The following is a 27,740-nucleotide window of genomic DNA, read 5'->3' as shown; positions in this document are numbered from 1 at the left end:
ATAATTGTTGTGTCTTTGCAGAGACCATGTAGCCTAGTGGCCTGAACCTTTTAGATGTAGGACAGTTTAGCACATTCATAAGAAACTTCTAGGTTGGCAGCACAAGAGGCCTGTTTTCTACAGTTGTACTCCATTTCTTTTTTCTTTTTCCTTTTTCCTCTGTAGTAATAGTTCGTCGTTCCTTTCCTGTATGACGGTCTTTTACTTAGCTGAAGACAATCACATACAGACCCCTTTTCCTCTTTACTCTGAGCTAAGCATGTGCAGTCCTTATTTCCTTAAGACCTTTCTCATGCGTTTCATTGGTCACTTTCATTGTTCTACTTGGAATTTTTTCTAGGGTATTTGCATCATTCTTAAAATGTGGAACCTGCCATTGGATGCACCAGAGGAAGCTTCAGACATGCTGAGAAATATGATTAGTTGACTGGAAACAGTTCTTGATTCCCACGTTGTGTTTACACTAGCAGCTTATTGGATCTAAGGCAGGAGATGTACAATAGTTTTAAAGATATTTGAAAGCAGTTTGAAATAAGCTTTGTTTCCCACGGTTACTTTTTAAAAACTTGTTTGGTCCTGCTGCTCAAACAAGTTTTCCAGGTGTTTCAAACAACCTGTTCACTAGAGGTAAAATGTGTAATTTGCTTCCTTTGTAAACACAAAGTATCTTATGTAGGTTTAACTGCGAACTTTATTAAGAAATAATTCAGTTTTCATCCTCTACTTCCCCTCTGCTCTTGACTCCAACCCCTCCCCCCTCCCCCGCCCCATTCTCCACAGAATCGTCCTTGGGACAAACGTCTAAATAACAAAAACAGATTATTAAATAGGAAATAACATGAAAATGTTGTGATAGCTATATGATAGGGATGGGCCCGGACCGGTCCGGAGGCCATTGTAAAGGCCTCTGGACCGGTCCGGACCTGGGCGGTCCAGTTCGGGTGGGGGGGTAGCTTTAAGAGCGGCGGGAGGGTTTACTTACCCCTCCTGCTGCTTTCCCGCTCTGGCGCCGTAATTGTAGGAGTAATTGGGGCGGCAGGATACCTCCCTGCCGCCCCTTCCCTGTTGGAAATTCTCTGTGGTGAGAGAATCCCTTTCTCATTATAGCAGAGTGCACAGAGGCACAACACAGCAGAAATTTAGTTAGGCATGCGTGTATGCTGAGAGTAAAGTAACTTGGAGCCAATTCATAGTTTCAAATCAATATAAAAGGCATTTATTAAGGAACTCCATTCTAGATAGGAAAGTGAGGAGTTAGGATCTCTAATCTATCTATCTAGCTGGATGCAGATGGATTCTGCATCCTCTCTGCACATATGGTACAGGGAGAGAGGCTTGCCATGTTGCAAGGTAGGAGGCCAGGTAGGGAAGAGAGAGAAGGAAGGAAGTTGAATCCCCTAAGAGTAGCAATCTACATTTCAAAGGGATAGCATCAAAGCAGTGGAGAAGGGATGACCAATGTCTTGACTCTCTAGCCCTCTGCCTTACTAATCTGTCCTCCACTGTCTGAGGCAAAGAGACAGTGCAAAGTCCTTTAACTTCCAACATTCCCCGCTGTTGCTGTAAAAAAACTCCCAGGAGTCCTTTGTGTGCACGCACGTCATGGAGACATGAAGCGCGCGCATAATGTGCACGCGCGCAAAGGACTCCTGGGAGTTTTTTACAGCAACAGCGGGGAAGGGGCGGCAGGGAGGTATCCTGCCGCCCCAATTACTCCTACAAATTACAGCGCCAGAGCGGGAAAGCAGCAGGAGGGGTAAGTAAACCCTCCCGCCGCTCTTAAAGCTACCCCCCACCCCAGTGCCGGACTGCAGTTTGGCGGTTCCGTGCACACCCCTACTATATGAAGCCTCCAGGTTCAGACGGCAGCATCCATCTGGTTCGACACTGTGAGAAACAGGAAGATAGACTAGATGGGCATTTGATCATCTGATCCAGCAGGGCTCTTCTTACATAAAGTGGGATGAGTTACTCAAAAGGAGCAGTCCCTCTTCCAAACACCCTTTGACTCTAAAAATGTCTCTTGCCTTCTGCTTAATACAGATCTGTCTTGGAAACTGCTTGAGCTTCTCTTAGAAAGTGTTCTGTAGTGACTCCCCACTTCCAGAAGTGGTAAAAAGTTCTAGGGGCAGCCATTTTAGAGTCTATTTCTTTATGAGGAGAGAGTACTGGAGGCCTTTTGACACTTCTATGCTATCTGATTACTTGCCAATATGCAGTGCAAGCATAGGGAGGGACTGGTGTACACCTAGACAGTGCTACTCTAATAAGGCAATATCTGTTCCTCCAAGCAAAACAGTCTGTATGTGGGAACCAGCCAAGCATCCAGTTTGCTGTAAAAATTGTTGGAGATATAGGTCCAGGAGCGCTGACTCTTTACACCTTCTATTCCTTTGGCCACTATCGGTGCTGGGAATAGAGATAGTAATTAAGGGTCTTACTCTTTGTTTCCCCACTCTCTTGTTCCTTCATTCTCTCAGGTTCATTCATTCTCTCTGTCTTCTGATTGGTAGACTGATACTCTCAGATCTCCCCCTCCTCTTTGTACCTGTTTTTTGCATTTTACTTTCTCTCCTTCCTTGTCCTGCTCTCCCACTATGAAGACATAGAAAGCTCAGGTACACAGGCTTTCTATCCAGTATGCAACTTCCTTAATCAACCTTTACAAGTATTTGGACCTTAACTGTCTGTCTCAAGAAGCTTCTAAAGGGCTTGGTTCTTCTCTCACACACTTGTTTTGTTATAATTGGGATAACTGAATTCCATTCCCTACAGCAAAAACTCAGATTTTACCCATTGGTTACCTACACATGAACAAGGAGGGTAGCCTTTTACTCCAGGGTTTTTTTCATTTTTCTGACTTCCTGTGACTTCCTGGGATACACATGTAAACAGCCGCGCGCACACACACCCCTTAACTTACATGCTATATAAATAGTGGGATACATAAATTGTTTGCATTATCTTTAAAATCATAATTAAAAGGGCTTATTGCTATTCACACAGTTTGTATGAATCATTATCAAAGCAACATTTGTATAAAGTGGTGATTTTACTGATAAGGCATTCAGTTCTGCCCCTGTGGAAGAGCATCAGCTTGAAACACAAGTCATCTAGTTCCCTAGTAAGGATTTGACAGCATCTGTGACCTTTTTTGTTGTTGTTTAAATAAATGAAATTCCTTCCTTCCTTCCACATGTCTGTGTATCTCATGAGCAATTCACCTGCAGCTCCTTGATTCCTTTGAAAATAATGGGGTTGAAGACTGAAGGCCTAATAGGTACATGCTGGTTACTGTAGCTAATTGTCCTGTATTTTGAGGGGTGGAGGAACTATTTTAGAAGATTAAATCATCTAAAGTCTTTTATACTTGCTTGTATATAGGTGCTGTGTGACTGAATACCAGCAGAAAAACTGAAATGATTTAGGGAACCTGTTCTTAATAAAAATACGTTAGATTTCCTGAGAAATCTCTCTCAGTCACTTGACCTCCCCCTACTTCTTTTCTCTCTCTGCTCACTAACACCATTGTCAAATTTTTTCGTTTCAGTTCTTGGAGCAGTGGAAGGTCTTCTCTTGGAGCAACCAACTCATGTAGCTTTAAGCAATGGCACAGTGTCAGTAGGCTTCCAGAATTATTATGACAGCAATGTGACATTGAAAAACAGCTCCATACTGCTAATAGATGCCAGCACCAACCAAACTGTTGCCAAAAAAAAGCTTCCACAAAACCAGTACCAAGGTATTGTTGACTTCGAGTGCTTTTATTTTAAAAGCGCGGGGAACTACCAGTTCAAAATGGCGTCTGAGATCAGCAATGGCACCAATAGCCTGTGGAATGTAGAGGATATCCCATTAAGTGTGACATGGCCTGTATTTCACATTGATTTGAGGAGGATCTCAAAGGGACTTGGGAGTTCCCTTCAAGTTGGGCTGTTTACCAATGAACATTTATGTCCAATGAACAAGACAGTGGCTTCTCTGGATATAATACTGACTAGCACCTTATATGAACTAGGGCAATTGATTGCAAATGAGACTGTGGGATTGAGAACTAGCAAAGAACTTGCCCTCTCTAAATCCCAGTGGGTGAAAGTTGACTGCCATTTGGTTGGCCAAGTGGCTTATATTACTGTATTACTGAAATCAACAGATACCCATTCAGTCATTGCTTCAACAGGACCTGTAGACCTCGTGCATAGATTTGGATACCAGCTAACTGTGGTACAAGAAGCGATCTGTGACTCTTCAGTTGTGGTTTCTGTCATTTCACCTCCTTGTACTTCTACTGGTGGGCGCGTCACTGTGTTCAAAGATACCCTTGGGCCTCCTGGCCAAAGGGCACTAAAGCGCCACGAAGGCATCATGAATCCAGAGGACAGCCAGATGGAGTTCAACTGTACATTGTTCGATGAAGGCACAAACAAATACTGTTTTGAATTTAGCCATTTGAGACCAACCAGTTCGCCACCAAGAGCCAAAGAATGTGTTCTAATCCAAAGGAATGTTGGTCTGTATTACCTTTGCAAACAAAGCTTCATTAGAAATGCTGAATGGTGATGATGCCTGCGTATCTATGTGTGATGAATCTGTGCATTGTGGAACTTTAGAATCTCATACAAAACCTACCACACAGTCCATCCCCTCCTGCAGGCCCACCCCTGCACAGTTATCCATAAGACACAACTGGGCGTTTTCCTCCTCTGCTGTATGAGCAGCAATGTATGTGACCAAGAGCTGACAGGGGAAGAGGGACTCCAATGTGTTTTCTGAAGATCCAGGGGCGTAGCTATAATTGAGCGAAAGGGTTCAAAGAACACGGGCCCCCAGCTCCTGAGGGCCCTCCAGCTCCACCCCTCCCTATTTTCTTCATTATTTCCCTCACTCTGGGGGGCCGCCAGGGAGAGGGATGAACACGGGCCCCCTCTCCCCTATCTACTCCCCTGTGAAGATCCCTTCTCTTTCACTACAGCTCTGCACAGTGGGAGGGGATGAGTCATGCTGTTGGTTTTAATTACACTCTAAAAGAACTTGACATGCCATGTCAAAGTTGCAAAACCTTTTGCGTGGCTTCTGTATTTGCCATCTCTTTACCTCGGTCATAAAAACCTGTCATATTGAGTCAGAGCATTGCTCCATCTTCCTCAGTATTCTCTATAGTCCAGCAGGCTATACACCAAAGCTGGCTCTCCAGGGTTTCTGTCTTACCTGGAGATGTCAGGGATTGAACTTGTAATCTTCTACATGGGAAGCTGGTAGTCTGCCACTGAGCTACAGGTACATTTACCAAGTCTTGTGAAAGTTATTCTAAATTCTGCAAAGGCTTGAATCGTGCCATGACATACCGCAGGAAGGAGTGAGTTAGTTTAGTTGTGGGTTTGAATGCGAGAGAGCCAGCCTTCAACCCTGGCTCAGCCAAAAAGCTAGCTTACCAGGCTGTCTGGCCTTGGGCATTGTGGTTACAGCCTAGGCTATCAGCACTGCTGTAAACCCATTTTTAATGAATGAAACTTTCCAAACATTCAGGGGAAATGTGCAAGGAGCTACAATCAGCCACTGGGCTCCTTTCAGCCCCCTTTCCCCTGCCCCCACTCAGTCTCAACTTATTTATTTATTTATTTTAACACTTATATCCCGCTCTTCCTCCAAGGAGCCCAGAGCAGTGTACTACATACTTGAGTTTCTCCTCACACTAACCCTGTGAAGTAGGTTAGGCTGAGAGAGAAGTGGCTGGCCCCGAGTCACCCAGCTAGTATCATGGCTGAATGGGGATTTGAACTCGGGTCTCCCCAGTCCTAGTCCAACACTCTAACCACTACACCACGCTGGCTGTTCCGATCAGAAAAAGCAAGCATGCGAAACAGAATGATGTGACGAATACTGTACACCACATGTAGTTTGGCCCTTGGTGTATCTGGTTGCTGCGTGAAGCATGTCTGTCTCTCAGCCCAGCCACCCCTACTTTACAGAATTATTGGGAGTCAACACACTAAAAGCCATTAAGCACTTTTTGAATCTTGCAAAATGTTGCACAATTGATTAAGACAACAGCTATGATGTTGATTTATTGCATGTGCTTACAGAATAATAGGCATAACCTTTCCATTCTCTCTCCCCCCCCCCATTTTGTATGCATTGGGTCACTGTAGTTGCAGAATCAAAACTCGGTACACAGTATTGCTTTGTCTAGTTATATACTACAGTTTCAGTTGGTGTTGCCCTCTAGAACAGGGGATGCACTTGGGGGAATGTGAGCGGCCCCCTGGAAGTAGGATCTATATAAATTGTGCCTGACATCCAGCTGGGAAAGTCTGGACTTGTTGGAATTGGTTAAAACCTCCTTTCAGGAGGGCTGGGCGCTACCATTGGTTGGCAGCTGCTCAAGAAACCATCCTGATTACACAGCTGCCTATTACCCAATCTCCAGCTTCCCTTTCTGGGAGATGGTTATGGAGAAGATTCCTCAAAGTGTTAGGCACAGGTAAGAGATGGTGGGACACCGGTGGGAGAATTCATCCAATTTTATAACAGCTTCATGGCCACGAAGGAAGGTGCAGCTTAGGGTTGCCTGCTTTTTTCTCTAGTCCTACTCCTGTGCCTTTAAAAGCATCCTGACATGCCAAAATGAGGTTTTCCTGCTTCACCCCATCCCCATGACTGGAAAAGCTTCACCTGGTTAATGGCTGTGTATTAGGTTGCTGTTAATAGCACAGAATTAGAGACACCAACAGCACTGGTAACCCTATGCAGCCATCATTTTTCATACCTGCTTCTCCCTGATGTGTCCTCATTTACCATGTGGCAGAGTGGGAGTCCTGCTTCTTGAATTGCTCTTGTTAGGCAACAGGACTGTGGGAAAAGGAGCTGTCGTTGCATCATCCTTGGAGGCTACACACAAGCTGTTAATTGGATGGGATCTCTAGGTTTCAACTGGATAACCCTAGGCACATGTAGCCGAGATAGGACCTTTGATGTTCTTAATTAAGAGGTATTTGGCTCTTTAGTTGCATCAAACAGATGTTTGTGGAAGTGCTCTCAAGTTGTTCCACCTGTTTCTGGCAGTCCTAGAGGATGGAGCCTGGTGCCTCTTTAGCATCTCTTGGGACTGTCACTGTGGTATTCATCAAAGTTCCATCTGGTCTTCCTTTCCTGATCACTATGTGCATGCAGTTGCTGGGAGAATGAGGTCATGTGGAGATGTGCAGTGCTGACACCCAGCTTTAGGTCTCATCATCATCTAAGTCTTCATTAGTTACATAGCAAGTGGCCAAGATGCTCGCTTAGATAGCTTAAAAATGAGTTTAGACCAAGGCTGCACAACTTCAGCCCTCCTGCAGGTTCTAGACTACATCATCCCTAACTATTTACCACTGTGGCTGGGGTTGATAGGAGTTGTAATCCAACACCTGCAGGAGGGCCAACGTTGTGCAGCCCTGGTTTGGACAAATTCATAGAGGACAAGTCTCTATGGATCAATGGATGCTAGTGATGATGGCTATATACTATCTCCTGGGTTCAGAGGCAGAATGCTTAGTTCTGAATACCAGATGCAGGGGAACAATGGTGGGAGAGGGACACGGTTTCATCTCCTGTTGCGGGTTTCCCAGAAGCAGCCTTTTCTAGATTCAGCTTCAATTAGCTTGTCTGTAACTGAATTCTCACTGCTGCCCTAGGCAAGCAGCCTCAAGCTACCTGGTAAGTGGCAGTGTGAGCCAACCACAAGAACCCACTTTTCAGGAGGCCTTTGCATCCTAGGAAGTGTTGCCATGTGGTGATCGCCTTCACTTTCTTCAGATAGCACTTTGTCTCCAGAGTTCATCGTGGATAGGCTCTCTTCCACTTGTATGATTCCACTTGGATGTCACTCTGAAGGTGTTTGTGGATAGCTGTATTACCCATAAGAAATCTGAAAGTGGAGACCATCTATGGATATTAGTTGAAGGCAGTGGATTAACTTCTATCTGTTTTCCTGCAAGACTGATGATACTCTTCTTGAAGTTGTTTTCTCCTTTAAAGGAATGTCTTCCCCAATAATGTACCGTTTATGCATTCATAGGATACTGGAGCCTTTGGCAGGCCTGGAGTCCATGTAATGTGACCTGTGGAGATGGCATCCGAAAGCGCTACCGAGAGTGCCTCACATCATTCCCAGTCATGACCAAACAAAATTGTACTGGGAGACTGCAGGAGACCTCTCCGTGCTCTTTGGAGGCATGCTCCAGTATGTAAGCTTGATGCTACAAAGATGTTCCTACTTGTGATTGTTTTGTCCCCCTTTCTTTATATGTTGCTAGTACTAGTGCTCTCTGTCTCAATGTATATTGTTTGAGGACAGGCATCTGTGTGAAGCCTCAAGACAGATGGAAGTAAATGAAGTAGAGCCAGCTTAGAACTGCATCTGATCTCCTGATTCATACATGGACACTTCTTACAGTGCATGGAGATGTCACTGCAGCATGGCTATGCACACATCTGTTTCGCACTGAGAGACATGTTCAGAATCTGGCAAAACATGGTTGACTGAATTACTTTCTCAGTAAAATTGTTGCTTTGTCAGTGACACCAGTGTGGCTATTAAAACCAGGATCTTCATATGGGTGTGTGTTAACCCATAATGTGGTAAGCAGCTCTTAACAGACAGACAAATGGAACAGCAGCTAGGATAGGACAAATCTGCCACTGTGTCTTTAATTAGCTAAAGTTGGGAAAGCTGGATTCTGAAACAAAGCCTGAATCCCTATAGCTGTTGTTGTTTATGTCCCTTCTCTTCTATTCCAGATTGACCTTTCTGGATTAACTTCTATCCATGCAGACAATTTAAATTCCCCACAGCTTCTTTTCTGTTTCTGGGTGCAATTAATATTTCCGAAACTGGACAGCTTTTGATCAGGTGGAGGTGGGCGGGGGGAAGCAGGCTACATGCATGCCAACATGAGAGTTATATAGGTCCAGAACTGCATGATGACCTCTGCCTCAATTGGGTGGCCCCCATGCTTGTTAATGCTCATGCTGCAAGATGCTGTGCTCTTTGGGGCCAGCAGGGGGACATCATGGCTCCCACCACTTGTTCACATGTCACTTCTGCCAGAATAGTTGTCTTGCCTGGCAAAGGTAAAGTATGCTGTCTAGTCGCTGTCAACTCCTGGCGCCCACAGAGGTATGTGATTGTCTTTGGTAGAATACAGAAGGGGTTTACCATTGCCATATCTCATGCAGTATGAGATGATGCCTTTCAGCATCTTCCTATATCACTGCTGCCCAAAATAGATGTTTCCCATAGTCTGGAAAACGTACCAGTGGGGATTCGAACCAGCAGCCTCTGGCTTGCTAGTCAAGTCATTTCCCCACTGTGCCATTAGGTGGCCTGTCTTGCCTGGCAGTAAAGCATTATATGGACCAAATTATCCAACTTAGCTGAAGCAGGAATAAATTTCCAGCTTTTTATTTTTAAGTACTCTTAATTTGTATATTTCAACATGCATTACAAAATGATGGAAACTGAAGGTAGATTAGGGAACATGGCTCCTCAAAAGTGGTTTGATAAGTTAATGGCTGTAGTGAGTACCCTATTTCCTGCAAAGCCAGAAAATGGACAATAAATTGCACTATGGGCAATATACTGCACTATGTGAATAGATTTCCTATCTCTTTTTTTAAAAAATGCCTTGTATACCTTCAGGTATCCAGTAAGTTTACTCTTTTGTTTCAGCCACGAAGTCGTCGCCCATCGTACCACTGGATCCTGAAAGTGGACAGAGCACCAATAATCTAGTAACTGTCACTGGCATATCCTTGTGTTTATCCATCATCTTTGCAACCATCCTTATCACCCTATGGAGGAAGCTTTGCAGAGCCCAAAAATGCAGCACCCCCATCCGCTGCGACTCTGCCCACTCGCCTAGCTTCCGGAAGAACTCTGATGAGGAAAGCATCTGTCAAAAGCGACAGCAGCGAGTCAGCTTTTCTGAGGGAGGAGAGGCCTCTTGTGCATCTCTTGGAGAACCTACTGACATACCCTTGAATTTCAGAAGAAGCCTTCATTTTGCTCAAGAAGATGAAGGAGCTTCCACTGGTGAGAGCTTTCAGTCCAATGCTAAAAAAATAATCCCTCCTATTTTCAGCTACCGCCTTGCACAGCAGCAGCTGAAAGAGATGAAGAAAAGGGGGCTTACGGAAACAACAAAGGTTTATCATGTATCTCAGAACCCTTTGACTGACACTGTGGTCAATACTTCTGTGAGCACAGAAAGCCAAGAGGCAGCGTCTGCAAACAAATTTAGAATCAAGTCTCCTTTTTTGGAGCCAACACTTGGTCATCTCACACTATCACAGGACAGGCCGTGTTCCAGGGTGGATTTTATAATCTCGCAGGCCAATCCTATCCTTAGCCCTAGTCAGTCCCTAATGAGAAGAGGTCATCCAAGGTATCCAGATAACAAAGGAGAGCAGCTAGAGAGGGGCTACCCAAGAAGTTCACAGTTCAGAAGAACAGCTAGTTTTCATGAATCTAGAAAATCCAAACCATTCAGAAAGAGAAGCATGTCCACCCTTACACCATGCCATACCTCACACTCTTATTACGGAGCTAGAATGTGGAATCATGTTCCAGAGGAACAGCATCAGCTGCAGTCTAAAGTCCTCAGTCAAAACACCGAAGAGCTTAAGCTGTGTTATGGCACAGGTTTAATCAATGAACCAGAGACCTATGGGGTACAGAATGCTCATAAATGGGATGCCCCAGAGAAGAAAGCAGATCTGGTCAGCAGTTGCCAACCTGGGTTGCAGGGGCTGTGCGTGGATGGATCAGAGCAGAAGAGAAACAGAAGGGGCCCTCTTCTGAGCCATACGGATGCTTGGAGGAAAGAACCTACTATGCTGCCTGTCAGTCATGAAAGAGGTCTTGCTCTCAGCCCTACTCAGTACAGAAAGAGCAAATGCCAGAGCTTCCCATCTGATCCGGAATACCACTTCTACGACAACACTACTTTTGGACTAACTGAATCGGAGCAGCAAATGATGGACCTGCCTGGATATTTTGGCTCCAACGAAGAGGACGAAACAAGTACCTTGAGCATTGAAAAACTGGTGCTCTGAGGACAATGTTCCAATATTGCAGCAACACAGAACCCGTGGGCTAATGTGAAACATGGCAAGAAGCCTTTGGTTTTCTAAAAATGCAATAATGGAAGCAAAGTGCCATTTCTTTCACAGGATGCCCAGCTGTTACTGCATTTCGTACTGCAAATACACACTGAATCACTTTGGGAAAGCTAATGAAAAATGATATCCTGGCTTAGAAACAAGTTCTCAATTCTTTTGCACTGAAAAATGCCCTGACCCAGTCATTGTTTGGCTTTGCATGCTTAGATTCTTCTCTTCAAGATTTCCCCCATCCTAAAGAATAAAATAAAAAAACATTTTAAGAGCTGATTCTATAGGCTGTCCTGCCCTGACCCAGCAGGATGAAATCCCTGGAATGTGGCATTTCCCCCAAGGCCCATGAGTGCAGCCTTGGACCTCTACATTTGTGCTGTCATGAAGATTAAAGAATACAGTTTAGTAGTTTGTGCTGGGGTTATAGTAGCAGCTGGGGCACAATTGGATTGCTCTATTTTTTCTTAAACCAGCACTGTATTACTGGATTCTGCTTTGGGGTTTAAACCATTGTTGTGTCAGAGCAACTAAACAAACTTGATAGGCCTTAGATTTAGCCAAGGGTCTCTAGATCATAGTTTTCATGTCTGGTTACAGAGCAGTCCTCTGCTTTAGAGAGGAAGGAGGGTTACTTTCAAACAAATGGTCTTCTACCTACAGGGAAACATTTACACTGGTCTCACCCTGGAGGATGAGGGGTTTGCAGTACACTTTGGATTCTGGTTTCCTTTGGAAGGAGAGTCACTGCAAATTGACAGTGTATTTGTAATATTTGATTTATTTACACAAATATCCAGGTTGAACATTGGATGAAGATAACATATTCTTAGAAGTCAGCAGCAGATTACATCAGCAAGGCCAAACTCTGAATCCTGCAATGTGACACCTCTCTCAGATCCTTCCTTCAGTCCACCATGTTGCTTTCCACACTAGGTTCACACACGCACATCTGGGGTGGGGGGCAGCGGTGGCGGCAAAGGAGAGATCAGAGAATCTTCCCATTAGTCTCTGCCAGGAAGCAGGAAGTATGTGACTCACATTTCCAAATGGCATCCTCCTTCAGGATGAAAGTTCAGAATCAGCAACAGTAATATTAACTTACAAAAGAATAGCCAGTCAGCTAACTACTCCAAACTCTCAACAATATACTTTCCAGACTTCAAGAAGCTACTCCTGAAGTATCTTTTCAAAATTAGTCCGGTTTATCATTTGGGGCTCTTTCTTGATTGATGGGCAGTTGGTTCTAGAAGTTTGATCCCTTCTGAAAGTAAAAAACATAGACTGAAACAGAACTTTTAAAAGTAGTTTATCATACTTTAGTTTATCAAATTGTAGATATTGGGGAGGAGAGGAACTTTACTCCCCACTCCTACTTTAATACATGGGATAACCAGTTATTTGACTGTGATAGTCATCTTTCTACTATTGCTACTTTTTTCATAACGTCTTTTAACTTGCATTATGAAAATGCCCTGGATGATGTAATTTAGTATCACTGTTTGTTCAGATTTTAGCAGAAGGTTGAGGCAGCTTATAGTTCACAGACTATACTCTGTGGACCCATAGGCTTTTGTTAAAATCTTAAAAGTTACCAGTTCAATTTATTCAATAATAAAGTATTCGTAAAGATGCACAGTAAGTCTTCTGCTTTATTAATATGCCTCAGATAAGATGCCCCACTTCATTTCTTTCTTCTTTCCTCACCATAGTAAATAATGCCATAGTCAAGAACCAAAAGGAAAATTAAGGGATGGCACTCAAGTACAATACAAAAGCAGCAAGTGTGTGCATGCTACAGCCTGAGCAGGCTGGTGAGGAGAGAAAACAACTTCCCCCTCATCTCTGCAAATGGTCTAGTGGAATTTGTACTACAGGATTAAGAACAATATACTCTGAGATTCTTGCAGATTTGATCCATGCAGCCCCTCCTCCGAAATAGATGTAAACTATTTGCAAGACAAAATGATTATTTCTTGGCCATAATTGGGAATGTTGCAAATGTTATGATTTAGAGGAACAATTTTGAATATTGCAAGCACACCTAAATAACAGTTGTAGATTATTCCCACCCCCTTGCAGATTCTTTCACCTCTGGAAATGTCTCATATGCATGTTACTTAACAAGATGTGAGCCATAAGCAGGAGTGATGTTTGAAGGTTTCCTTCCCAGTTCAAGCTGGTTGGTGGCTTTGCCCCCTCTCTCCATAGATGAGGTGTCCCATTTCGTAAGAAAAGGTAGACCATGTGCATGGGGAAAACATTTTTCCTTAGACCTTTTCACATGTTGTTTTCAACAGTTACCCCTGCTAACTGAACAAAGAGGCACCTTTTAAAGTGGTGGTTCTCTTTGCAGAGGGAGAGCAACTGGCCATATCCAACCACAGTTTCCTTGTTTCTTGTAGAAGAAACCTTGGGGGACGGGGAACCATCTTATTTATCTATTTCTCTTTCTGTGCCAACCGCTTTGAGAACTTTTGTTGAAAGGTGATACATAAATGTTGGTAGTAACACTTGTAAAATGAGTGTACAGTGTACACATTATGTTGAGCACAGGTACAGCAGTACAGTTCCTATCTGTACCTAGGTTCACTTTTAAAATGAACGCAGGTACAGCCATTCCAACAGAAACATGTACAAGTGTACAGACATCTGTATACTCATACAGCATAATGTCTGGAGAGGGCTCTTTTTAACAAGCAGATACAAGTATCTCATTCTTCTTTGGGCTTCCCATAGCAGTATGTGTATCTTAGTTTATGATATATTCACTGTGAGAATTTAGGGTCAAATCAGACATGATGCTTAGAGCTTCATTTGCCCTTGAAACTTCTTAACTAAAATAGCAGTTATGGGAGTGGGGAAGATTAGGTTTGGGACTGTGGAAGGTGCATGTAATCCTTTCGCTTTGGGTTGAAAGTCTGAGAAGAGGAGCTTCCACTGGTTCAATGGCAGCTGAGCCCTATAGTGCCATTGTGGTGAGAGGCGGTGTCTTCATCAGGACTGTGGTGCAAGGAGAAAGAGTTAAATGTTCCCTCCATGCAATCCTATTCTAATTCTCTTCCCCACGCCATTCCAATATTGCATGTATAAGCAGAAAAAGTAGTAGCTGCTATTTTAGTGGTGATTTTAAAAAAAACATGAGGATTGAGCATTGTGTCTGGTTTGATGTTTAGAAGCAGCTCCTAAATGGGCATAGTTTTAATCTGTCACTTGCAACAAGATTTATTTGAACCAGGTTGAGGATTGAATATAATCCTTGCATTATATTTTTTCTGAGATGTAAATGTGGATAACCTTAATTGTGTTCACCATCTCCGCTCGTTACATCAGCAAAAGACTGGAGCCTGATCTTCATGGCTGTGTATTTGAGGGAGTACCACAGTCCTCGCCACGTTGACCAAACCACTCCATTGTCAAAGGAACCAGTGTATTTCCCCTTTTTGTAATATTGTCCATTGAGATTTGCTGCATGGCATCTTGTGATAAAAGAGCAGAGGTTTAAACAAAAAGGGGGGAAAGGTGTTATTTCACAGAGTACAGAAGAATGGCACAAGTGCAAAACGCCTCAGATATTATTGGCATTTTAGTTAGGTCAGAACTTCATTTTTCCCAGCTTAACTTGGTTTTAACCTTGTGGTGCAGTTCAGACTTTTGTTTAACAAAGTCATTGCTCAGCCAGTCTACTTTATGTAAAAGTCTGCTTGCCTCCCTTCATAAAGCCATATAAGTAGCATTAGGGGTAGCAGCACCAGAAAAAGAAATATTGGGGGAGGGGTACAGAAGGAGCAAAGAGCATGGGATAAGTGAACTATGCCCCACTGGTAGGTTTTTCCTTGTGAAATCTGTGCATTTCACATTAAAGGTCCCATATTAAACATAAACAGGAGTGACTGCTCAATTAAAAAAGCCTTACCTTCTTGTTACCACAGAGGTCTTCCCCACCCCCATTCTAATATTGCATGTATTAAAGTAGGAAGATGTAGTAGCTGCTATTTTAGTGATGATTTTAAAAAACCCCACGATGGATTAAGCAATGTGTATGGTTTGATCTTTAGAAGCAGCTCCTGAATGGGTACAGTTCACATAGGTCAAGCAAAGGAAGGTGGGGGAGCAGGAGGGAGCCACTAGTCTTGGTCAGGGCGGGGGATGTTTTCCGCCTCCCTAGTGCTGACTATGGATGGCATTTTGCTCTAACATTTACAGTAGCCAATACTGTATCTTGTGCAAAAGCTCCTCCCATTTAGTATCCTTCTGTACATAAATGCTAAAGGAAAAAAGGAAAGATTGTGCCGTTGTCGAGGTGGTGTCAACTCCTGAGGCCTACAGAGCCCTGTGGTTTTCTTGGTAGAATACAGGAGGGGTTGACCATTGCCTTCTCCCGTGCAGTAGGAGATGATGCCTTTCAGCATCTTCCTATATCGCTGCTGCCCGATATAGGAGTTTCCCATAATCTGGGAAACATACTAGCAGGGATTCAAACTAACAGCCTCTCGCTTCCTAGGCAAGTTGCTTCCCCGCTGCTAACCCGAGTTGTTTTCTAGATTTCCTTTGCATGATTGAATGAAAGATCTGGCAGGAAGGAATAGAGAAAAAAGTTCTAAGCAGAACTCTCAAGCTGTATGACTAGTACTGTATCCCCGTCTGATTACAGTAATCAATATCTGAGAAAATCAGAAAGCATTTAGAAGTAGTCTACAGAGTTGGGAAAGGACAAAATTTAAAAGGCACCTGCTTTGAAAGAAAAACTACAACACATTCATTTTAATGAAGTACAAGAACACACAGTCCTGATGTTCACTTTGTGACATGAATAATTGCCCTGAAAGAAGATATTTCCACTTCTCAACGTGGTGAACATTTCTTCTAAACATGCCTGCGTGTGTGCAAAACAGAAAATCAGAAGTGGTGGGAGTTCATGCACTCATTTCCTTCAAACACAGGAGCTACTTTTGTGTCTGCACCAATAGACAAATATTTTGTGAGAATTAGCAATGCATGCATCTGATTTTGCAATGCAGATGTCCATGTTGAGGAGGAACTGCCTTGACTCATCCTCTGGTGCCTGCTCAGCATGCCAACTCACAAGCCATCTTACCTGTTAAACCACCATCCACATTTGTTCTCTTCTGAACAGCTGCCCGTTAGGAACCGGTCATTATCCCTGTCCACTGTAGAGAATTGCATCCCATTGATTGATGCAGACCACTGCTCCTCAAAGTTGCTCCCTCCAGAGAAAGCATCCCCTGCAGTCCCAGAGAAGGTGCCAACCCATATCGTGTAATTGTTCTGAAGGAAAGTTACACAAGGAAAGCCACTGTTCTTTGATGTCAGGAATGGGTCCATCATATTTTATCCCAGTCTCTATTTTGGTAGACAAATAGTCCCAGCTCTTTTATACTCATAAACCAGATTACCCACCATTTCATTTTGGATCTGGAAATTATCATAAATTGCATATCGTGTCTCCCCATGCCAGTCCATCAGGTCAATTTTCAATGAATTTTCCTCTGGAATATAAAGTAGTCTCATGTTAGAAACTCTTTTCACTCACAATACCCCATCTTGGGCTTAAGCACAAGGATATATCTTGATGCAGCCAGACCACCAGAGCATGCAAATCACATTAAGTAAAGGCAAACTGTGCCATCGAGTTGGCGTCAACTCCTGGCGACCACAGATCCTGTGGTTGTCTTTTGGTAGAATACAAGAGGGGTTTACTATTGCCGACTCTTGCAGTATGAGATGATGCCTTTCAGCATTTTCCTATATCACTGCTGCCTGATATAGGTGTTTCCCATAGTCTGGGAAACATACCAGCGGGGATTTGAACTGGCAACCTCTGGCTTGCTAGTCATGTCATTTCCCCACTGTGCTATTAGGTGGCCAAATTGCATCCAGGCAGGGGCGTATCTAGGGTGGGGCAGGCAGGGCACGTGCCCCGGCTGCCACTTGAAGGGGGCGCCATTTTTAAAAATGAATTTTTTTTTAATGGCTACCAAAAACAAAATGGCCACCACGCATGCTCAAATGGCCTCTGCAAGGCCATAGTATCTGGGAAAAGTCAAATTCTCCGTTTATTTTTAAAACTTATGTAATAGTGATGCTACAATGCATAGAAGAGAATTAGACAGGCACTTCTGTTTAGTTTTTCAAGTACACCTCCACATAGTATTTGGGTATTTCATGAGCCCCAGCATACTGAAATTTGTAGTTTTTGAGCATTTTTTGGTCCGGCTACATCCACTGCTAAATAGTTTTTGAAATATTAAAAGATTAATGAGCTTGACTTGCATTTTTGAGCTGATATTATGGTAAAGTTATCTGAAAGGTGGGTGTCAGATGTTTGGACAGGGGGCACAATTTCAGTGCTTGCCCTAGGCGCTATTTTCCCTAGATACGCCTCTGCATCCAGGGGAAAAAAGCAATTTGTTGCAGGGTGGGAAGAAGCATATTTTTGATCAAGAAAATCCTTCCCACATTCTTCTATTCCAATCAAAGTTGGAACCCCACCCCACAACCATTGTAAAGCTGTTGGTTTTTTAAAGTGGGGAAACATTTAAAGTATGTCATTTTTAGTGTGACCCTAAGTCAGCTCCTCTTCTGGGATTCATCAAGATGAAAGAAGCTTCATTCGCTGATGGACGTGACACGGGCAGTTAATTTATTTAGGTTAGAATTCATTTACAAAGATTCATACAGACAAAATAGATATTCTTACCCCTAAGCAGCAGATCATAGATCTTATCATTACCCAACCAATATTCGTCATTCTTACTCTGGAACTTTCCAAATCCTTGTTTGTAATCAGCCCATTGTCTGGAAGGAAAGATGTACACATATTAATGTCAGCCTTCCAGCCTGGACTCCAAAATGTAGGATTTTTTTCTGATAACTCCCATTGGTCTTGTAATACCAGCTTATTTCTTGGTACAGTGTAAGTAGATTATATTATTCCCGCCCATATTCTTCTAGCTAGGTATCTGGATATAAGCACAATGCCCCTATTTTCCATCTGGGGAAAAGGCAGCAGCTCATTTTCTTTTGCCTCCCCCTTTCATGTTCATGGGGTGTGATAGAGTTTCTCTTCCCATAACCATAATGGAACGGGCAATAGTGAGATCCTATTGATTAGTGTGCTTTATTTCCCCTCTCTCCTGTTATGTTGAACTCTTGGGATTGGTAGCTTTTTGTTGCTAAAATTTACAGATTTTAATCACACTTGGTTGCACCTCTTGCAGCTATGTCTTTTAAAAATTCTCAATAAAATATCCAAGCAGCCCAAAGACAACTTGCTAAATTTGAAAATTTACTATTAGATATCTCAACTAAAGGGCTAATATTCAAACTTCATGCTATTTTGCTGGAGTATAAAATACTACCATTGGATAGATTAAAATCAGTTTGGGAAATGACTTACAAATGGTCATCATTGATGAAGGGGATTGGGATAGGATCTGGCTTTCTAAACCTATATCTTCATCCTCTGCTTCAAATTAAAGAAAATTATCTGAAAATAATTTATAGTTGGTACATGACTCCTGTGAAATTACTAAAATAGCTATGTGCCCAAATAGCAAAGTGCATCCAAATCACAGCACAATCCCTTTAAAACTAACTGAGGGTTTCCACAGTCCATTTAACAAGGAGGAGAACAGGTCCCTACCTGCTCCTCCTCCACTCGCTGCCATTGCTGTACTTGCAGTGCTCCTCCCCACTATCAGCACTCGTGGGTGGTGGTACTCTCCCCCAGCTGCCCTGCCAGCACCACGTGTCAGCAGTTGCTGGGGGAGTGCCGCCGCTGGTGCGCGTTGATAACGAGAAGCGCCAAGAGTATGGCAATGGTGGTAAGCAGAGGAGGAGCAGGGCTGGACGGACCTGCTCTCCTCCATGTTAAAGGGGCTGTGGAAGCTCTCTGTTTTCAAGGGATTGTAACACCAAATTGCATCTCGAGCACATCCCTACAGTACACTAAAAATAAATCTATTTGTGCTCTGTTGGAACAACTGTAATGAGAAAGGCACATATTTTCATCTATGGTGGATGTGCTCAAGGATTAGATCTTTTGAGGGCTTGGTATTTACAGAAATGGGTAAAATCATTAGTCAGGAAATTAAAATGCAGCCTCAGCTAGCATTGCTGGGAATATTTACTGAAGATAACAAGGTAATAAAATCTAAAGAGTTGGTAATTTACATGTTGATAGCAGCCAGAATGATGATAATTAGAAACTGGAAGCATGGAATATTGTCTTTAGATGAATGGTATAGAAAGCTTTGGTTTATAGCTATGGGTGAGAAATTAACCCATTTCTTGCATCTTTGAACAGGACAGTCAAAACCATCTTCTTTTTTTGTGATTTGGCAAGATTTAATATTTTTAATAAATCAAAGAAATTATGGAGATGAAAGAACCAGCGTGGAGTAGTGTTTAGAGTGTTGGACTAGGACCGGGGAGACCCGAGTTCAAATCCCCATTCAGCCATGAAACTAGCTGGGTGATTCTGGGCCAGCCACTTCTCTCTCAGCCTAACCTACTTCACAGGATTGTTGTGAAAGAGAAACTCAAGTATGTAGTACACTGCTCTGGGCTCCTTGGAGGAAAAGCGGGATATAAATGTAATAATAATAATAATAATAATAATAATAATGGTAAAGTATTGCCTGCTTGTTATATTCAGATTTGGAAAGATGTGTATTTTTCATAAAATGCTCAGATTTATCTGGGTTATCATTCTGGATTGGTAACATTGATATTAATAAAGCAGACCTGATTTTTAGGAAGCGAAAGTGTATGAGATATCACAGGATTTTATGCATTATGTGATCTGTGAGATTAAGTAATGTTCTGTTTTTAATAAAATATAAATAAATAATTTTTTAAAAGGATTGGTAGCTATAGCCATTATGAGTTAGTGCTTTTCCAAAATGGCACCAGACATTAAGCGGCAACAAAGACACAAGTAGATGTTCTATAACTCAGAAGCTGGCATATCGCTGTGTGAACAAACAAAAAATGATACCGATTTTGTAAGTCACATTTCGCCTTTACTCCTGCTTCACCAGTGAAGAAACTGATAAGGGGCCCTTTCCTTTCCCATTCAGCTTAGTTACACCCAGCCCCATACCTGTTGAAATTCTCTTTGCCATTGCTGCGCCGTTGGATCACGGTCCATCCTCCTCCATCTGACATGTCACAGTACACAAGGAAAGGTTCTCTGTCCACTCTAGGTCTAATTCTGTAGTATCCACTTCTGGTTTTCCCATTGTTAAATGCCATTGCACAATCTATGCAAAACCAGAAATAGTAGGAATAAGACTGTGCACAAGGATTGTGGATCCATAAGTCAGCATTAGAATGTTGCACTGATAACAGCAACTCAAGTTGTAGGACAACAATGCAGCTACACAGTAGAGGAATGGGTACCATCTTTCTTACTCTTCCCCACAGGCCAAGCTTGATGGGGCTTTAGCTAATTATTTATATACACTTTATATTATATTCCTGTTTACATGAGAGCCAGGTTTGGGTGCTGGCTCTGCTACACTCTAGTATGACCAAGAAATGAAACCAAGGCTGGGGATATGTAGTTGTAGGTGGTGGGCGATCTATCGATCTATCGCATTTATATACTGCTTTTCAGGCGAACTTCCCAAAGTGGTTTACATAAAAGTTGCAATAAATAACCATACATTGAGCAACATGTTCAATGTTCATATGCTGAACTCTTGAAGCTCACTCCTTTTTTCTGCTCCTTCTCTCAAAGCAAGATGGTCCCTGGTCACTCTATTGGATGGGACGAGGGAGGGGAGCACCTAGTTTTGTATGGAGAAGCAATTAATCATGCAAGAGTCCCTAATTTCAGTCTGCCATTTGTGGGAACTGGGGCTAAAAGTCATGCTCTGCTCTCCAGGTTCAGACATCGGGGTCATCTGCTCCAAGCTAACTAAGGACAGCTAGAGACCGGATATGATGAGCTATATGGACAAGGCACACTTCTGCATTCATACTGTGTGCATTCAGATCTGTGAGCACTAACTGATCTCCAGAGTTCATGGATCTCACTGTAGATATGATCTACAAGTCCCCACACTGTACATGACAGCAAAAACAAGGAAAGCAGAAGGTATGCTATGCTGTTCTATTTTCTCCATTTCTTATATGGGGTGAATCTTAAAAGGAGGACAAATGTTAGTCAAAACCATCCTATTTGGGACATACTTTATGTGAACAGACCTGATGACTACATTATAGATTCATCAGGACTGCAACTCATTAGTGATAAAAGAAAGCTATCCTAATATTTTATTTACACACACACACACACACACACACACATACCACAACACAACACACACACACTGTAGGATTGGTGAACTAGCTTTCTCTCTGTCCTTTTGGGAGACTTTTCAAACACATCAGTGGATACATCCACTGCTAACTTGGCAAAGAGGCACCTTTTAATGTGGTGATTCTCTTTATTTAGCAGGGGGAGAGTAACTGGCCCTATCCACCCCCAGCACAGTACCTCCGGTGACTGTTGCTGGTGTCTATCTTATGTTTCTTTTTGGATTGTGAGCCCTTTGGGGACAGGGATCCATCTTATTTATTTATTGTTTCTCTTTGTAAACTGCCCTGAGCCATTTTTGGAAGGGTGATATAAAAATAAAATAAATAAAATAAAATAAAATACATCCAAAAGCTGTTGCCCTAGGTGCATCCTGCATGATGTCTGTTATGCCACACATAGGTACTAAATAAATATTTTATTGTTACACTCCTCATCAGCACTATGTCTTCAGCAACATTTTAGGTTATGAAATGATGAAAAATTTCCCAAAATGATATCAATATAAAAAATTGGGGGTGGGGGGGTAGGAGTAGTGGTAGAATGCTGTTCACACAAACACTCCTCTAGGTTGATGGTGGATTGCAGCCAAATGATTTTCTTTTACACAGAGTATCAGATCATTTGCTCCCTAGTACCGCTCTGTTTGATCTTAATCCACTAAGTAGTGGTTAATTCTAAATTAAGAATGGAACTCAAAGCTATTCGGAATCCCTGCCCCTGCCCTAATTCCAGATGAGGGTTTACTCAGTGAGGAAAGCCTGCACATGCTCAGAAGCACCTTCTCATTTTACTCATACATCACATGTTAGGACTCAACTCTGGCACCATGAGCAGATTCTGGTAAGTCCTGATTGAATGTAAGCTTCATTCCAGGGCAGTAAATTCAGAGCTGATGCCAACAGTTCCTGTAAATCACCTGGATATTTGACTGTGGTGGGAATCAGCACTACCACTTGATACAAACATTTGAACATAGTACATCAAAAATATGTTTACTTATTGGAAGTGGTAAAATATAAAAGAACATGTCTATAATGCGGTAAAGTTTCACCAAACACTCTATAACCCTCTTAGAAGAGCCGGTGCCTTAAGTGACAGGCTGCCTCACTGCTATAATCGACCTTGATCATAGACTAAAAGACTCCCACTAGTGGTGGGCAAAAGGATGTTCTGCTGTGCTGTCTTCCTGGCAGAGAAAACCCGGCTCTTTCTTCTGTGATAGTTGTTTCCCAAGAGGTCTTTCAACTGGAGTTCATATAACTGGGATAAGTCTTGGAGCACTTTTAATCTTTGCTGTAGTTTGCTGTTTTGTAACAGGCAATCACCATTTTCCTAAAAGGGAGAAAGGAAATATTTATCTGAAGTACAGGTCTGTTTCTAGGTTTTTGTGGCACTCTGAGCAGGCTACCACCATGAGCAGACCCCCAAACCCCATTCTCTTGGCTTCCTATGATTGCTTGTGCCCCAACTCAGTAATGGCCCTGATAGGTGCTCAGTAGCAGGCTACCAACAGGATTTTCTGAGCACGGGACCTCAGACAGGGGAGATGCTGTCATTTCACACAACATTTTGCTAGGCTAGAGGTGGCAAGTAGTCACCTTGCTGCCTCCAACCTGACCAGCACTCCACCCAAAATGAGAGCAGCCATGAAAGTGGTACTTTCAGACCCTAAACGGGTCTGGGGCTCAGGAAGTGTCCAGTCTTGCTAAATATATGCACAGACCAGATCTGAAAGCTGGCACCCCCAAGCTTTAAGAGGTTCAACATATTCAGTAATTACAGGGATTCTCAGTATCCGGTAATTGCAGCTGCTGCACCTTGAAGAGGTTCAATATATTTCAGTAATTACAGTCATTACCATCTTATTATTATTATTTTACATAAACCATTTAGATAACTATGTTGAAAAGTGGTATATAAATAGCAGCAGCAGCAGCAGCAGAGCCATTTACAATCCTAGTCTCCATGCTCATAAAAAGCAATACAGCAGTGGGCCCCTGAAAGCATCACATACAGCCAACTCCTACATACCGAAAGTCGAGGTGCAGCTGAACAAAAGGACCCAAGGAACAGCAGAAATAGTAGCATCTGAATCATCATGACATCTGTTTTTTAGCACTAGAAAACATTAATATCTTGTGTTATATTATGAAAACCTATTTTCTGTCCCCTTTTCCATTTACCTTTGATGGCAGCAACTCCTAGACCAAACCATGAAAGATAGGAACATGCCATTTTACAGGTAGTTTCCTACCTCACCCAAACACCACAAAAACTGAAAATCTCAGAAAATCAATTAATTTGCTGGAAAATATGGGAAAACGCTCTTATTAGAAACAGATGGGGAATTATTCCTTCTGCCAATGTTCGGCAGTTTTCTCAGGTACTGTTCAAGATGGAAAATCCAGAATTTCACTGAATTATGAAGCAATGAACAAGCTATATTTTTCAGTTCACTGCATTTCAATCTGTGCCAAATTTCCATAAAATCTCTTAGGAAATCGAAAAACACAAAAAAGGTTGTGTTGGAGATATAAATACAGGGTTTTAAACACATAAACTACTCTGGACATCAACTAGCAACAGGTGAAGGGAGAGTGCATGGTCATTTTGTCGTACAGGAGGAATGCTTGCAAACTGCAAGCCCATTTTACTGGGGGCGGGATATGGACACACACACACACACACACAATTTATTTCTTCTTCATATGTATATGTAAAGGTAAAGTGTGCTGTCAACTCGATTTTGACTCCTGGTGCCCACTGAGCTTTGTGGTTTTCTTTGGTAGAATACAGGAGGGGTTTACCATTGCCTCCTCCCGCGCAGTATGAGATTATGCCTTTCAGCATCGCTGCTGCCTGTGCCTGATATAGTAGCAGCGGCGATTCGAACCAACAACCTTCTGCTTGTTAGTCAAGCATTTCCACATTGCGCCACTTAGGGTGACATGTATATGTAGTATAAAGCAAATAAAACAAATCAATGCAAATTATAACTGATCCTTCCTTCCCTTCCTTCCTTCCACCCTCCCACCCACCCACCAACCATGCTTTAGCATAGAATTCTACATTCCTTATACACTGGATGGCAACAGAGATACAATACCTTCTACTAGTGACATACTGGAGCCAGCCAGCTGATTCAATTGGCTCATATGTTTTGCTTGTAATCTACTTCTGTTACAGCTGAACCAAATTTAGTGCCAAAATGTCTCCTCTGCCAGTATTGATGTGAAATATTATCTGAATGCACACAGAATATTTTACATTGGTCTTTAACATCAAACAGTTAGTTTCACATTTAGTTTTTGGCAGTAAAATTTATTCTTTAGTTTTTGACAGTATTTGACAGCTGGCATTCAATTGTGTTTAATATTTGACAATTAACCTATCACAGTATTTAGTATTTGACAATATCTGAATTGACAGCTTATACAATTTCATATTTGAACCTGCCAAAATCAATCAAGAGATGCCAACAAGTCTAGAGCATGGGTTCTGAGTTAACATTTCACATTCAACATTTAGTTGTTAGAGTTCTAAAATGTAGCATATGCTTATTTTTTGAAAGTATTAATTTTAGCTCCAGAATCTGCCTGCTTCTAAACACATTTCCCCTTATGCATCAGCCCTCCATCTTTCCTTCAACCCTGCCATTATATTTATTTAAACTATTTATATCCTACTTTTCAACTACAATGAAAAAGTTCTTAAAGCATTCCCAGTAATAAAGTCAAGTTTATAAGTAGATGATTTTGCCCTCCAATTTTCCTCCTGAATATATGAACAATATTCACCAATGGAGCCATTGGAGGGAAACAACATTCCCTTTATCTGCCATAGCAGTAAAATGGCTTCCCCCTACAAAATGCTACTACATTTGCTTAGCTGTTTATCACTAATTCTCTTGGCAAGACAGAGGTTCTGCTGGTGGGTGGTTCATCTGACCAGGGCTGTAATAGTCATCCTGTATTGGATGGGGCTGCATTTCTCCTCAAGAACCAGGCTTGCATTTTAGGGGTGCTGAAAGATTCAGCTTTGTCTTTTGAGACCCATGGCATGAAGCATCCAATCACCCTCCTCATCAAAGACAGCCTTACCGTGGTTATCAAGGCTTTGGTAACCTCCACATCACATTTTCAGAGAGAACAGGGGCGTAGCAAGGTTGGAGTGGGCCCAGAGACAAGTTTTTTAAATGCGCCCCCCTCACTGAAAAGAGTCTGAATAGTGGTAACAAAAAGCATATATATAGTATATAATAATTATTATATAGTGTATATAATTATATATATACACACTATGTGCCACAATAGAACATCATCCTAAATTATTTTTTAAAGGTTTTGTAAATTATGGATGATGCAAGTCATTTAATGGTACTAGAGAAAGACATGCTGTTCTGGTAGCTCCAGGTCTTAACACTCACATCACTTTTGAAGGATGAATAAAACTGAAAGAAGCCTGGGCGGGTGTGTGGCTGGTGAAGTCAGTCATGTGACTTGCCTCGGAGGGGGTGCCCAAGGCAGTGGACCCACAGACAACTGTCTCCCCTTGCCCTTTTATAGTTATGCCCCTGAGAGGGAAATCAGTAGGTGCACAAGGGTTTAAGAACCATCCCACCACTGACCTTCCTCTTCAAACGGCCTTCCAAACCACACATTACCATCATCCCACTAGACACTGGTTCTCATGCATTACTCAATTTAATAGCTCCATTCATAAATCCAGCTCTCTGTCCACAGAAGATGCCTATCTTACACATGTAAATTGGTGTTTTCCCAAACAGCAGGAAAATGCCGGGATTATAGGCCAAAAGGCAAGCCAAAGTTTGCCACTAACTGGCAATCAGTTTGCCACCAACAGCCAATCATGGCTTCCTAACTAATGTGCCTGTATAATAATTTGTTTGCAAGTATGCATTTGTTGCATTCACACTTTACAATTATAGGTGTACTTTTAGATCATATTCGATGTACATTTTAAAAAGTGTGAAGTATGCCTCTGATAGTGGACGTGAAAGTTAAGGCAATAAGGAAAGAGTTGAGGAAACTTTCACTGATGAAATGAAAAATAACACTCATCATAACAAACTAAGAACATGTTGTTCTCTTTAAGGCAAGCCCCTTTGAGACTCTGAAACCCCTTGATGAAGCATCGGCCAAAAGCACTCCCTCTTCCAGGAATAGGCAAGCCTCATGTGCTCTTAATTCCTTCCCAACTATTTTACAGCAAAAATTCAAATTAATTTACTTCAAAACTCCTACTAGCATTCTAGCTTCATACAATCATTCTTCTGACAATAGCTGAGCAAAATATCAGGCACACAAACCTTGCTTTCACAAACATTTCCCCCCATTAAACAAATCCCTATCAACTTACGTTGTTAATGAATTGGAATGGCTTCAGAAAACGGTGATCCCACTGATCTCAGAGACTGAGATCAATTATTCAATAAAAGCGAGAATAATAGGATGTAGGTAATTACTAATTTGTTCTGTTAATTCCAACTAGCTGATCCGGTGCAGAGCATCTGCACCCCTAGTTCCCCCTTTCTCTCCTCCCCATCTTCATTCCCTCCCCCTTCAGCCCCAGTCCATTCCCTTCCCCCCGCTTCAGCACCAGTCTGTTCTCCCCCTCCTGGCCAGTGCTTTCCTTCCCTGCCCGCAGGCCTAGCTGGCGCTTTATCTCCCCACCTGCTGGCGGCACTTTTCCTCGCTGGCAAGCCAGCCACCACCACCATTTTCTCCCCGGTCCCCATTGCTATCCAGGCAGCTGCTTGCAAACTCTCACAAGAGCTGCCACACACGAGATTAGTGACGGCTATGGCTTGGAGAAATATATATAAAGATTGGGCTTCCATCAAGTGATTTAGTCAGGAAGTCAGCCAGTGAGTTAAGGAACTGTATCTGTACATTCTCTGTATTCTGCCTGAAAAATAATCTAGATGATTTATCATGTAGCAAAATAGTCAAGAGACAGGGAGCAATTTATATTCAGCTTGGCTTAAAAAAAAAAAAGGGAAAGACATGGCAGTTTGTAAACTACGCAAGGTAGATTTACATTACAGAAGGCAAATTTAGGCTAAACATGAGGGGAAACCTTATGACTATAAGAGTAGTAAGAAATATAAATTTACCTTGTGTTTGTTGCAGTTTGCTGAATGAAAATGAATATGCATGATAAGAGCTGCACTTCCTAAGTTTTAGTGGAGATGGCGGTGCTACAAATGTAATCATAG

The 27,740-nt window shown here is 42.4% G+C and overlaps 2 protein-coding genes across 9 annotated transcripts in view; one reads left to right on the top strand and one right to left on the bottom strand.

Moving 5' to 3' along the window:
- Positions 1–12,789, top strand: part of THSD1 (thrombospondin type 1 domain containing 1) — a 19,696-nt gene extending 6,907 nt beyond the window's left edge. For 2 of the 5 annotated variants that reach the window (XM_053285051.1, XM_053285052.1), the window contains exons 3-5: positions 3,551–4,510; positions 8,057–8,221; positions 9,710–12,789. In XM_053285051.1, coding sequence (XP_053141026.1) covers positions 3,551–4,510; positions 8,057–8,221; positions 9,710–11,094 — 2,510 coding nt within the window. In that variant the 3' untranslated portion in view covers positions 11,095–12,789. Of the gene's footprint in view, positions 1–3,216; positions 3,281–3,550; positions 4,511–8,056; positions 8,222–9,709 lie in introns of those variants that run through there. The other 3 variants (XM_053285054.1, XM_053285053.1, XM_053285055.1) reach the window with 3 other exon arrangements.
- Positions 12,281–27,740, bottom strand: LOC128340192 (fibrinogen-like protein 1). Of its 4 annotated transcripts, XM_053285062.1 has the most exons (10): positions 27,639–27,722; positions 24,609–24,745; positions 23,534–23,620; positions 22,624–22,834; positions 20,279–20,438; positions 17,873–17,970; positions 16,573–16,661; positions 16,250–16,440; positions 14,449–14,630; positions 12,281–12,415 (listed from the first exon to the last, which is right to left on the bottom strand). In XM_053285062.1, the coding sequence occupies exons 3-9, from the start codon at positions 23,600–23,602 to the stop codon at positions 14,450–14,452; spliced, it is 999 nt and encodes a 332-aa protein (XP_053141037.1). In that variant the 5' UTR covers positions 23,603–23,620; positions 24,609–24,745; positions 27,639–27,722; the 3' UTR covers positions 12,281–12,415; position 14,449. The 4 variants fall into 4 exon arrangements, with proteins under 4 accessions (XP_053141037.1, XP_053141036.1, XP_053141039.1 ...); XM_053285061.1 differs by lacking the exon at positions 24,609–24,745 and having other exon boundaries at positions 27,639–27,740; XM_053285064.1 differs by lacking the exons at positions 24,609–24,745; positions 27,639–27,722 and adding an exon at positions 27,196–27,215.

The sequence above is a fragment of the Hemicordylus capensis genome, chromosome 1 (genome assembly GCF_027244095.1).
Source record: "Hemicordylus capensis ecotype Gifberg chromosome 1, rHemCap1.1.pri, whole genome shotgun sequence".
In the NCBI taxonomy this organism is placed as follows: Eukaryota; Metazoa; Chordata; class Lepidosauria; order Squamata; family Cordylidae; genus Hemicordylus; species Hemicordylus capensis.
The sequence above is the reverse complement of the archived record's forward strand: the minus strand, read 5'-3'. Positions and strand labels throughout refer to the sequence as shown.